Genomic DNA, 13,411 nt, shown 5'->3' with positions numbered 1-13,411 from the left:
CAGCCCATGGGGAAGGAATACGGTGTATCAATAACGTTAATCGGTCAAGATATTGTGTTCAAAAACTTGCAGGTCAGTATCTAATGCCACTAAGCCTGTTCACAGCAAAACACTATACTCGTATTTGCATTACGTGTTCCCACCTCTCGCCGTATGATGGTACTTCTAGAATCTCTACTCGGACTGACTCTGCTCTTACCCGAGAAGAGCAAGCGACCCCTCCCTCGTTGATCCAATTTCTGTACTCGTGGCACCATCGCAAATGGTGCCGCTGATGTGCATGCAAGTATCATCGTAATACAATGTACTGGTCGTTGGGCAAAGAGGTCACCCTCATGCAGTCACTTTGCCGCTGTGGAGCGTGACACTGCGTGCCTTTCAGTCCAGTTAAATGTGGTTGCAGCTGCATCCGATGACATGATTCTCTTGTTTCCCCGGGCTTAATGTAGTGGTCGTTTACCGGTGTAGTTCGCCGTGGTCGACCACCAACCCATCTTCAGGCAGCAATGTCTGTGGTTCGGAACGCTGCCCATGCACATGTAACAATGTTCTCAGCAGTACCAAACTCCTGGCCTACACTCATCACATTTCGTCCTTCTTCCAGTTCGCCGATGGTTTTCCCCCGAGTTAAGCCAACCAGATGTTGTCCCTGAGCCATGTTGTAATGAAGAACACCACCACAGTGAATCGCATCTGCTTGCTGATTGACGCACTGTGTCGTCTCCCGTTTCTTCAACTGCCTCGTGTTGCATGGGATAGCCCCATTTGGCTCTATAGTCACACTGGCTCACGCCATGTGACTCCCAGCTTTCGGTGCACGACTAGGAGACCTCTGACAGCATGGTACCTCGCTTTGATTCATCCAGCAAGTTTTTAATATGTTACGTTACTTTACATTTCCATACATGGTTACACTCCATACGTTCAGGAAACTCTTCCTAACACTTAAATTTATTGTCGATGTTAAAAAATTTGTCTTCAGCATTGCCAGTCTACATTTCGCCCATTATCAGTTATTTTTCTACCTGAATAACAAAACTAATATACTTATTTAAGTGCCTCGTTTCGCAATCTAATTCCTTCAGCATCACGTGATTTAATTCCTTAATTTAATTATTTACCATGTTTCGCTTTTGTTCATCTTATATCCACTTCCAAGACACTGTCCCTTCCTTCCAGCCGCTCTTCCTCGACTCTTACAAATGTTTTCTGGTTACTATACATGTTGTTAATAGCCTTTCGCTCCCTGTACTTTGCCACTACTACCTTCTGAATTTCAAAGAGAGTACTCCAGTCAATATTGTCTAAATCTTTCTTTAAGTCTACAAGTACTATAAACGCAGGTTCGTCTTTTCTTAAACTATCTTCTAAGATAAGTTGTAGGGTCAGTATTGCCACGCAGAATAACACGAAATGTAACACATTATCGTTTTTGTTTCGCCGGCCTAAGTGGCCGAGCGGTTCTAGGCGCTTCAGTCCAGAACCGCGCTGCTGCTGCGGTAACAGGTTCGAATCCTGCCTCGGTCAAGGACGTGTTTGGTGTCCTTAGGTGTTGTAAGTCTAGGGCACTGATGTCCTCAGATGTTTAGTCCCATAGTGCTTAGAGCCATTTGAACCATTTTTTATCGTTTATGTTTCACTTTTTTCCATTTGGCTGTCAGTCATATCTGGTACGGATTAATCATGTATGGTATCAAGCAGAATGACACAATTTGTAAATCCCTTTAAATACATAAAGGCCCATCGGTACCGACCTGCCGCTGTGTGGTCCTCTTACAGTGGCGCCATTGGATGCAGTGTGGAGCGGCACGTGGTAAGCAAAACGCTCCCTCGGCTGTCATCAGTTTCGTGATCTTGGGAGCTCCTCAGTCATCACCACGAGAGCGAGATCACTCCATTCCAGTCCTCCCACCAAGGGAACATACTTGGAAATATCGGAAATCGAACCCGGGTCCCCTGAATGGTTGCCATCCGTGCTGACCAATCAGCTAGAGGGGGGAGCCTTGAAATACACGTGTCACCAAAAAGTTACCAAGTGTACTGGCTTTAAGATGACAGAAACTGTTCCAGTACAATATACTTCTTATTACACTTATACCCAATCTAATATTATTATTTATTTGGTTACGTTTATATGAAATAAATATTATACAAAGAGAAGGTTAGAAACAAATTCATGGACATGTTAAATCGGCGTGTAAAATTTTCCCCGAATATTGCTAATAATACTAATAATATTTTTACTCTTTTGTTTCAGATCGAGGACGCGATGCTGATGTTTGATAAACAGACCAACAGACACAGAGGTAAGTACCAAAGTCTATTAATGTTCATCTTTCGTTCACGTTTTCCATCCCGTTTCACTTTCGCAGTTTGCGATAGCCGGATACACAGCGCCTGCAAGGTCCCTACTACTTAGTACGAAAGTGGGTTCTCTATTTAGCAACAGCAGGATTTTTTTATTAACTTCGTCTTCATATTTAATATCTTTATACGACTTTGTCGTAATGGATTTTTGCAGCCCGGATGGACTGCAATCACAAGTTGGTTAATTGGAAAACTTTCGGAGGGAATTATTTCGATTGTGCGAATGAAGTGACCGCGGGTTTCTTTGGCGGGCGGTTAGTTGCCTCGCCTCTGCTGCTCTCCTCTCCACTTCCCTTCCCTGCGCAGGATACACACTGGCAGTTAATGAATAAAACGGTGGAGGGCCCAGACGGGCGAGCACAAAACAAATTTCCTTTTAATTAACTGCACTGTTCTGACACTCACAAACAAAAAATATATGTACAGAGTGAAACTTTAATGCCAGAATGGGAAACTTAATAAAGGCGACGGGTCCCATGGATGCACACGCACACACATATCGCGGCCACCTTTTATCAAGGACAACAAAGCCGAGTCGAATTTCATTTGCCAAAATGGCAGCAGTGTTTTGCGGCCGACGTAATCTCGCTGGAGTGAGTATTTAACGGTTTTCTTCTGGTCGCTTCCGCCTCATGGAATGTGAGCGATTCCTGCGTCATTCTGCAGAGTACTATGTCGATTCTGGCAGAAAAAGTCCGTCTAAAATACACAGACGCTAACTATGGAAAACAGTTTGGAAAAGACGCATTGCTCTCCTCGTTTGCACTTTATTCATACGTTTTTCGTGTTTCTCTGTCTTCGAGCGCACAGACTGGTGGTGTAGTTGTAAACAGAACATCATATATCTGCTGGTGTGAGTGGAATTACGATGCAAATTGGCAACGTGATCAGTCATCGAACGCGACATACGTACTCTTGAATCATCAACTTTACTTTGTCATACAAATAAATAAATTCATCGAGACAAACACTATCTTTTCATAATTTAGTCTGAGGTATAATTTCCGAAAATCATGTTAAATAAATACGTATATAAAAATGAAATTTAATATACCACTTTTTTAAGTTGGACTAAAAACTATTAAATAATTTTTCGTAGCCACTTACAGATCCATAAACCTATACAGATAGTCCTGAAAATGTGTGAGTCTGAATTTTTAGCAGAAACGCAAATACTTGTAACATTTATAACGAAAACCATATGGCCCATGTAACAGATAACAGCAAGGAGGTGAGCTATTCGTAAATCAGTTACTAAGTAATGTAATAATGAGGAGTTGAACTATTGATGCATCAATTACGTGATGCAGGCTCCCCACGGTTATCATTATAAGTCTTACAAGTACTTTCATAGTTATTAAAAATTCACAATCACGGATTTTCGGATCTATCTAATGCGCTTAGGAATCCCTATGAGCCTAGGAGAAATTATTCTATACTTTTTTCCTCCAACTTAAAAACGTGATATATTAAAAATTCATTTTAATTGAGAGAATTATTTCCAGCATTTTAGTCTTATGCGTGTAAATGTTTCAGTCGATTTCAGACAATTTGAAGAGATTACAGAAGAGATATGTGATAAATTTCAGGTCTATTTCAGTTTCCCTTCACTCGACTCAGCGCCAATGTATAGCCATCTCCTACGTGTCTCTCGCGAAAATACCAAGAAAGTAAAAATTATTAGAGAGATTCGATCTGAGGTAGAGGCTTACCACCAATGATTCTTCTCGCAAACCATTCGCGACTGGAACAAGCAAAGCAGAAAAATGGCAGTGGAATACAAAGTATCCTCGGCCACATACCAGGCAAGAAAACGACTAAAAAATGCATTATCCAGTTCTGTGCTATGTTTAAAATTTCAAGTCTCTAGCTAACCTGGAATTTAGTTTAAAATTTGTACCTAAGACAAGAAGGAAGCGATACCTCCCCCCCCCCCCCCCCCCACCTCCCCCCTGCTTAGCCGTGCCCGTACGATCGCACTGGGCACGGAACACGCATTCCGATTCTACAACATGCAAGTCCCTTCAGAGACGCCGAGACGTCAAGCCTTACCAAACTTTTTCGCCCCAAACCCTACCGGACAGACTGACGAGAAAGCGAGTTAATGTTGATAGCAAGCTCTGGCTATGCTTAAAATTTTAAGCCTCTGGCTGATTGGGAAGTTAGTATAAACTCAATTGCAAAATTTGTACTGAAAAAAGTCAGATAGACAGACAAGAAAATGACCTGCTTGGTAAAATAGTTCTCATCCACGAGCTCTACCCTACCTATTCGAGAGAACTCGCTTGGTTGCAAGGCAAGTGCCGGATCTGTAAATCTGCTCCCAAGTGTTCCCAGCTGTTTCTCCCTTTGCCCCAATATCTGCTGTTTGGCTCAAAAGACCAAACAGTGGGTCAGACCGGGAACAGCCCCACTGAGCGAGGTAGTCACTGGTAACACACTGGAGGTATGTTGTGGAGTGCCTGGAGATAGATTGTCGTGGGAAAGAGTTTGTGCTTCATATTGCAAAAGTGTAAAAAGAAACTGACACATACGATGTTTTAATAGAAGAACTGAAACTACCCCTTCTTGGAAACATTTAAAGAAACAACAGATCTGCAACTAAATAACAAATGATGCTTTCCATGTTGTGTCACCAATTGTCACTTTATCATCATGAACACGTTATGGAGCGCCATAACTGAGGACAAAACTCATTTTTATGACGTTAACTGTTTCTACCCTCTCTTCTTGCTGTAACTAAATTATAATTAGCAGTGAAAAACCCAAAACCGAGCATGTTCTATGCTAATCGTGTATTTCATTAACTGATGTTTGGCTTACAAGGTCACCATCTGACTTTAACTGAGAATACAGAACTAGTGATGGTTAATTAAATTAAATAATTACATACGCTATTACTTTATTTTACCGCAAGTGGATGTAGTTTGCGTATTATGGAATAGGATTTACTTTTGTGGTTGTATCTTCTAATTGAACTAATTCTCATCTCTCGAAGACAGTTTATCATACATTTGAACTATTTGGCAATAAATATTTCTATTTCTCTCGGTAAAATTTAAGAAACGATAAAAAAGTTAAGAATACGTTGTACAGAAAGGCCACTAGAGCGTAGTCCATGAATGTGGAAAATGGTTGTAAAATCATTTAAATTTGAAAAATAACATTTTATGTACACAAATTACACTTCTGAGATGGTTCTTAATTTAAAGTCTTAAAGGAATTCCTTATCAGTAACAGAAGAATTACTTTGATTCGATAACAGATCTCTTAAGCTTATTAACTTCAAAACACAGTTCTGAAAAACGTTATTTGTTTATGTAGTACAGATGATTCATTTTATAATGATCTGTTTCCATAAGTCACAAATCTAAGCTTCGCTCTCAGTGCCTGCACAATCAAGGTGGGTTTTACCGATTGCCAATTATTCCATATTGCCCGACATGTCATCTTTGACTTCACAACATGGCAACAAAAACAACCTTATCCAAACACAAAAATCGAGCAAAGTGTAATGATCTAGTGCCCTGCTGCTTACTAAATTTCACAGTTTGTAATGTAAACTTTCACTAATTATCGCGTATTTCTGAAATTTCACAGTCTATTCCCTAAGATTCGAAGTTCATCTACTGTTCTCTTGGGCATAATGTTGTCCTCCTCCTTTCCACCTCATCTTCACGCACGCTATCACTGACACACACACACACACACACACACACACACACACACACACACACACACACACACACATTGTTTTTCAAATATATAGTATTAACATTGTCCCGGTTTGTTCCTTTTGTTATTGCAAACACCGTCTAAGCTTTTCGCGCTAATGCAGGCCGTATAAGCATGGTCTTTTCCGAATGTACTTCTGACCAAAAAGCGATTCTGGTAGCTGGTGTCCACAGTTTTGGTTAATCATGCCCTTTGCGTTCTTATGAATATATTTCCATAGCAACTTTCATTCCCTAACAAATATTTATTTATATCCAATCGAGAAGTGAAATATAAATTTTCATCAATTTAGCTTTAAACATTTTTTTAATGTAGAGTAAGATTTTCTTAAAAATTCTCACCCTTCATTGTACTCCCTTAGGGGTTGAATTTCCAGATACACTGAAACAATTATTGTTCTATTTCTCGCCGAGAAGTCAAATAACAATCGTCATAGATGTACCCTTACAAAAATGGCTCTGAGCACTATGGGACTTAACATCGATGGTCATCAGTCCCCTAGAACTTAGAACTACTTAAACCTAACTAATCTAAGGACATCACACAACACCCAGCCATCACGAGGCAGAGAAAATCCCTGACCCCGCCGGGAATCGAACCCGGGAACCCGGGCGTGGGAAGCGGGAACGCTACCGCACGACCACGAGATGCGGGCAGATGTACCCTTACAAATCCTTGACTAGTTCTTCAGTAATTATTTATTTTCCAAACACTTTCACCCACTATTTTATCTCATTAGTTGCTGAATTTTCAAACAAGCTGAAACATGTATTTTTTATTTTCTGATTGAGAAACCAAATACCAATTTTCGTAGTCCTATCTTCAAAGTTCCGTTAACAGAGACGTACTTTCAAAGAGTATTTCATCCCATATCTCATCCCTTTAGGGGTGGAATTTCGGACCGTGCCTTCGTAAACGGTGTCTATAGTATGAGATCCAAACTCTGCTCGAACATCAAGTTTCTATCCTTAGCGCTTCGGGCGGGGCGATGATGAGTCAGTGAATCGGTCTGACCCTACTTGACGCTTTTAGGAGCTGCATTTCCAAAAACTGTGAACATTTTTTTTTCTTCATCTCCAACCAGGGAACCAGAAACCAATTTTCAAAGATTTAGCATTAAAACTTATTTCGCAATGAAATACTTTCATAAAACCTTTCGCACCCTATTTCACCCCCTCAGGGGTTGAATTTCCAAAGACAGTGTCATGCGTTTGTTTCATTTCTAACAGAGTCGCCAAACACAAAATTTTATAGATTTAGCTTCAAAAATAGTTGCACAATGAAATATTTCCATAAAAACTTTCATCACCAGTTTCACCCCCGTAGGGGATGAATTTCCGAAAGAAGTGAAACATATTTTTTATTTGTAACTGAGAAGTCAAATTTAAATTTTAATAGGTTTAGCTTTCAAAATGGTTTCATTATAAAATAATATCATAAAAATCTTATTCCCTATATCACCCCCATAGTGGTTCAGTTTTCAAAAACAGTGAAACATGTGGTTTTTTTTTTTTTTAATTTGCAACCGAGACGTCAAATATCAATGTTCACTGATGTAGCTTTGTAAATACTGTAGTAGTTCTTTAGTAAGGAAAATTTTCTAAAAAAAAGCATTCACCCATTATTTCACACACATGGTGTTAAATTTCCGAAAATGCTGAACCACGGTGACATTTTTCAAAAAACCCTGCATCCTCTGTTTCACCCCCTTAGGGCTGTAATTTCGAAAATTCTCTTCTTAAACGACGCCTGCAGCATAAGACGCCATGCCTTGTCCAATTTTCAAGTTCCTATGCTTAACAGTTTGAGCTGGGCGATGTTGTGTCAGTCAGTCAGTCAGTCAGTCAGTCAGTCAGTGTGTCAGAACACTGCCTTCTCCATATAGAGATTGCACTGTTCAAGACGACGTTTACCCTTTGTTTGTACCTCTCCCCTGTCTAATATCTTTTGGAATGTCGTTCGCCAGTATTGTAGCCTCTTTGACGACAACAGTCAGTTAAAGTCTGACGACGATTCTGTAACCTGAAAACCAGTTAACGAAATCAGTTAATACATGAAATCTATAGCTTTGTGCTTTCCATTTATAAATTTCGGTTTAGATAACTCGAGATTGGGATTTTAACTGCACAGTTAATCTGGAACCGTGCGGGCTCCTCTATGCCATGCGGTACTGGTGGGGTCAGCTAATCACGGCTAGCTCCCGCCAACGTAATCCCCTTCTCTCTCCATCCCCTCCCCCTACATTGGTACTGCGGCACCTCCCCTCTCGCTGGACGCGTGGTAGTGCGGATGGCTTAGCGTGGCCCTGCAGATACTGCTAAGTACTCAGAAATACAGCCGGCTAAGGCGGCGGATGGGAGCTAATTAAGGCCAACTGCCCGTCGCCGGAGCTGAACCCTGCCCCGCGGCACCAACTGTAACAGCACGTCCACTGCTGGTTTGCGCCAGTCGAGATTATGGCGAGCGCCCCAGCCGTTGCGGAAATACCGCGGTGGCTCCTTGTATATCAGTCGGCGGCTTCCACTGCACCATTGGAGTGTGCACAGTATACAATCGCTATGCCCGCCGTGGCGACACTCCTGTCACACATGATGCGATGCGACACATTATTGGGCGAAGTATACTGCTTAGGCTATCTGGGACATTCCGTACCAGATTACCACAGCTCCGTGTGTGGTCTTGGGAAACTTCCCGATAAACAACGTCTTCAAAAACAAGCGTCACGAACCGAGCGCAACTGCCCAGATTATATCCATCCAGTAATTGAGAATGAAATCACTTAGCGACTTGCAACAAGCTTTACACATAAATTTAAACCTTTACGAAACTCAGTTCGCTGACCCCCCAAAAATGACGAGAGGAAACAAGTAACTACCTTTTCGCTGTTCATGCAACAAAACTGACGCATCATGCATGACGTTTTAATTCCTTTCGAAAAACACTCTACAGACAGATGGTTGAAATGGCTCTGAGCACTATGGGACTTAACATCTGTGGTCATCAGTCCCCTAGAACTTAGAACTACTTAAACCTAACTAACCTAAGGACATCACACACACATCCATGCCCGAGGCAGGATTCGAACCTGCGACCGTAGCAGTCGCGCGGTTCCGGACTGCGCGCCTAGAACCGCGAGACCACCGCGGCCGGCGAACTGAGGAGCTACTTGATCGAGAAGGAGAGCGATTTGCTGACCACATGCCGCCCCCACCTCCCTCCCCCCCTACATATCTGCATCCAGCCTGTTGGCTAAGGATGACACGGCGGCCGGTTGGTACCATGGCATTTTCGAGCGGAGGTAGAGAGTGTTTGATAATGAGAGCACTTAGCAACTTTCATCGAAAATAAACATGATTTCAAACCTTTTGTAAACTTTTTCTCAATTACATGCTTAACATCAAATATGTAACACATTAACTCAATTATAAAGTAATCACAAGTTTGAAGCTGTGAAGCTGTTTTATACATGGGAGACTGATGTTTTTAAGGAATCGGGGTACTGGGTATCTGCTGTTTGCGAAGAAGTGCTGTGCGATCAAGAACCACCTATGTTCCATAAGGGTGGAAATAGAAAGAGTATGATACTGGAGCATATCTCAGGAACAGCCGAATCAATTTCGACCATTTTGTTAGATACAAGACCTGTTATTTGTATAAACATACTGTCGGGAGTATTATTCCCCACTAGCACTAGGTTTAAGGGTGTGGACGAGAAGGGTGATGTAGAACCATCAGAAAACGAGCTGTTGGCGTTAATTTCTCGTGTTATGTTGACTTGGAATAGTTTTGAAAGTATGAAGTGCAGTCTGCTTCTTGCTTGTGCTGCTCATTTTGTCAATCAGGCGAGGATGATCACTGCAAGGAGCCACTAACATTGTCAGCGTGTCTCAGAACTTAAGTCACATGGCTGAATACAACAGATAAACTTCAGGTCCACTCTGGAGACGTATGGTTTAAACAGCAGAGAATCAACATATTTATGTGCAATGTGTCTCAAACATGCCTATGTTCAACGTCTCATGCTAAGCATCTGGATCGATTTTAACCAAACTTGGTTCACCTATTAATTGTTACCTGGAACGAAATATCGTGTGCATAAAAACCACGAACCTCTGGTAGGGATAGGGGTAATGACGAGGTGATTGACATAGGAGGGAGGACAAGGAAGAGTCGTACAGAGAGAGGGGATTGAGGAGTGGGAGAGACACGGGGGGGGGGGGGGGGGAGATAGACAGAGAGAAGAGAGAAAGGGGAGAAGGAGATGGCCTGGAGAGAGCAGAGGAGGAGATGGACAGTGAGAGAGAGAGAGAAGGAGAAGATAGACAGGGGGCATGAACAGAGAGAGGGGAGGAGGATTTTGATAGAGAGAGGGGAGGAGGAGATGGAGAGAAAGAGGGTAAGGAGAAGATAGGCAGATAAAGGGGGAGGAGCAGATGGGCAGAGAGTTGGGGCAGGAGGAGGAGGTGGGAGATGGACAGAGAGAGGAAAAAGAGGAGATGGACTAGTAGAAGACTGGAATAAATAAATACCCAAGCAACGCCGGGTTTCTCACCTAGGATACAGTAAATGGACTGAAATGGAAAAAGAACTGAAATGAGCCCAAATCGCACTATGTTAGCGACAGAGTAACAGTATGGGCAGTTATACGGCAACACACAAGAGCCTGTGTTCCTGTAATTACTTATTGTGTAAAATGCTATATTAAAGAACACATTCAGAAATCATTCCCGCAAACGCTGGTAAAACTGTGCAGCTAGAAACAACATACGTAAAATGTTGGCTGCACTGTTTACAGTCTATACCTATTTGTCAGTTGTAGGTGGTCATTGTTTTTTTCTAGTGACAGTTGATATCCGCTGGTCATCTCGCCTTCAAAGATTTATATTTAGCTAAGCCGTTCACCTCAGATACTTCCTGAACCGTTTAAGATAACGTAATTGTGTTACCATTCAAACGAATTGTGAAAAACTGGTCACTAAATGACGTACGGTTTCTTTTCATAGCTACATTAATTATAGAGATGCAGATACCAACTTCGATTTTTCAAGTGGAACTAGAGTAATATCTGCTGCTAGTATCTTAGTTCTGCACGAGATAAATTCAGTGACGCTTCGTTCTTCAAAATCTGCTAAGTAATTTCGGAGAACTTACAGTATTTACAATTAGAACGTAACTGTTTTAATCACGACTATCTGTACGACTAGCGATTTATTGATTCAGTTGCAGCCTTACTTTTAAAGACTGTCACTTGGTGTCTAAGTTTAACGCGTTCACGAAGGCGCCGAGAAATGAGTTTGTCGCAATCGAACGGCGCGCGTATTCGCAGCTTTCGTTCAACTCGCGGCGCTGCGTTTCCTGTCTCTCGACGTAGGGCAGTGGTAGTGTTCAAACGCTGAAAGGTACTGTTTTCATACAACGACCTTTTATATTGAAAGTGACGTAAGTCCATTCTTTTAAAACAACGAGATATCACACAAAATAATTTTAAACTAAATTAATCACAAATTATGAGATACCTCATCTATTCAGAAAGCTCTCTCGTCGAAGAATCACGCAAAATGGAATTTACAGCTGTTTCTTGCGCCTGACTTCTATATAACACATCATACGTTTCTGAGTTGCTGGTAGCATAATTGGGAGGGTCGAGCGTGAGCCAACGGTCGAACAGATCACACGATGGGAGGCTCTACCGTGAGCAGCTGGTGATACATGTCGGTGTCAACGTATTAATCTTATTTGCAAAACACTAATTAAAAAATATAAAATGTCTGGGGCATTGTGACGGTTCCCGTCATATTCTGGCACAACTGAAGCTGGGTCGAGTGCAGGGGGAAATGAAGTTCTGAAGGCGGGCGGTTTGTCATACTAACCAGTTAAGTCAGTAAGATAATTGTTCGCAGGGAACAAGGCTCTGAATTCAAGTCCCAGTCCAGCACAGTCAAAAAACCTGACAAAAAACAACGCATATTCCGCTGCATAGTAAAATAGTTTTGAGACTGTTCGAGTAAAAAGTGGTTAAAATGTTCAAATGTGTGTGAAATCTTAAGGGACTTGACTGATAAGATCATCAGTCCCTAAGCATACACACTACGTAACCTAAATTGTCCTAAGGACAAGCACACACACCCATGCCCGAGGGAGGACTCGAACCTCCGCCGGGATCAGCCGCACAGTCCATGACTTCAGCACCCAAGACCGCTCGGCTAGTTCCGCGCAGCGGTAAAAAGTGGTGGTAAGTTCGCTGTACTAAGGCATTTAAAGCTCTGTACATGCAACCGAGATAATTGTTAGAACCTGCGATCTCCTTTTCATGAGTCAGCGTCGTTTTGACTCGCGTTCTAAGGTCTTCTCAAAGTAATAAGTGTGCGTAGAAGAACGGCAAGGACCACTGCTGAAAACGCCTGTAATTCTCTCGTGCCCATTTCTTTTCCTCTCCTCGCGCAGGTTTTGTTTGGCGAGCAGAGACACCGTGGACAAGTCTCCTCCCCTGCCACTTCAGTAGCCCCCAACTCGGCGGTAAGTTTCGGCGACGCCCCTGAGTACATTAGCTGATACTTTCCGTCGGCGCCACAGCCCTTTCCTTTTGACTTATGCTCTCTCTTTCTCCAGCCCCAGGTCTGGCGCCGGCGTCGTCTGCAGACAATAAAGTTCTCTCAGATCTTTCCCCAATGTCCTCCGCCCGAACATTCGTTTCCGGTAGCCTGGTTTCGCCTGCGCTGGAACTTTCTATCACACTCGATTCTGCTTGCCGAATGCCTCTCAGCTACCCACATTTGCGGAAAGTATTTTACAGATTTTTAAGTTTCATTTGACAAAGAATTAGGTAACAGAGAATGGCGAACTGACAAACGTTCGATACTTCTTCGTTGAAATACTTGGGTTGGTATAATGATGAGTCATGCAGTCGCGCATTGCTATGTTAGCGATCACTTACTACAAACCCACTCACCGTACGTACATGAGCAAATTAAAATTTTCGGATGTTCGATTACGTCTTATGGACATACAGTGTGGTCCATTGATAGTGACCGGGCCAAATATCTCACGAAATAAGCATCAAACGATAAAACTACAAATAACGAAACTCGTCTAACTTGGAGGGGCGAACCAGATGGCGAACGATCCGGGCACTTGGATGATGTCGTCCAGGATACCGAGCAGCATACATAGCACACTCCCGTTGAGCATTTTGATCACAATAGCCATACATCAACACGATATCGACGTTTTTCGCAATTGGTAAACGGTCCATTTTAAAATGGGTAATGTATCACGAAGCAAATACCGTCCGCACTTTCGGAATGTTTCG

At 42.4% G+C, this 13,411-nt stretch overlaps 1 protein-coding gene across 1 annotated transcript in view; it reads left to right on the top strand.

Annotated features, from left to right (window-relative positions):
- LOC126283425 (RNA-binding protein Musashi homolog Rbp6) overlaps positions 1–13,411 on the top strand; it is a 1,171,251-nt gene that overhangs the window by 868,675 nt on the left and 289,165 nt on the right. Inside the window, exon 5 of the mRNA XM_049982271.1 lies at positions 2,258–2,306. Within this exon, the coding sequence (XP_049838228.1) occupies positions 2,258–2,306 (49 nt within the window). The remainder of the gene's footprint in view (positions 1–2,257; positions 2,307–13,411) is intronic.

Source organism: Schistocerca gregaria, chromosome 1, assembly GCF_023897955.1.
Source record: "Schistocerca gregaria isolate iqSchGreg1 chromosome 1, iqSchGreg1.2, whole genome shotgun sequence".
Taxonomy (NCBI): domain Eukaryota; kingdom Metazoa; phylum Arthropoda; class Insecta; order Orthoptera; family Acrididae; genus Schistocerca; species Schistocerca gregaria.
Note: the sequence above shows the minus strand (reverse complement) of the source record. Positions and strands in the feature narration are given on the sequence as shown.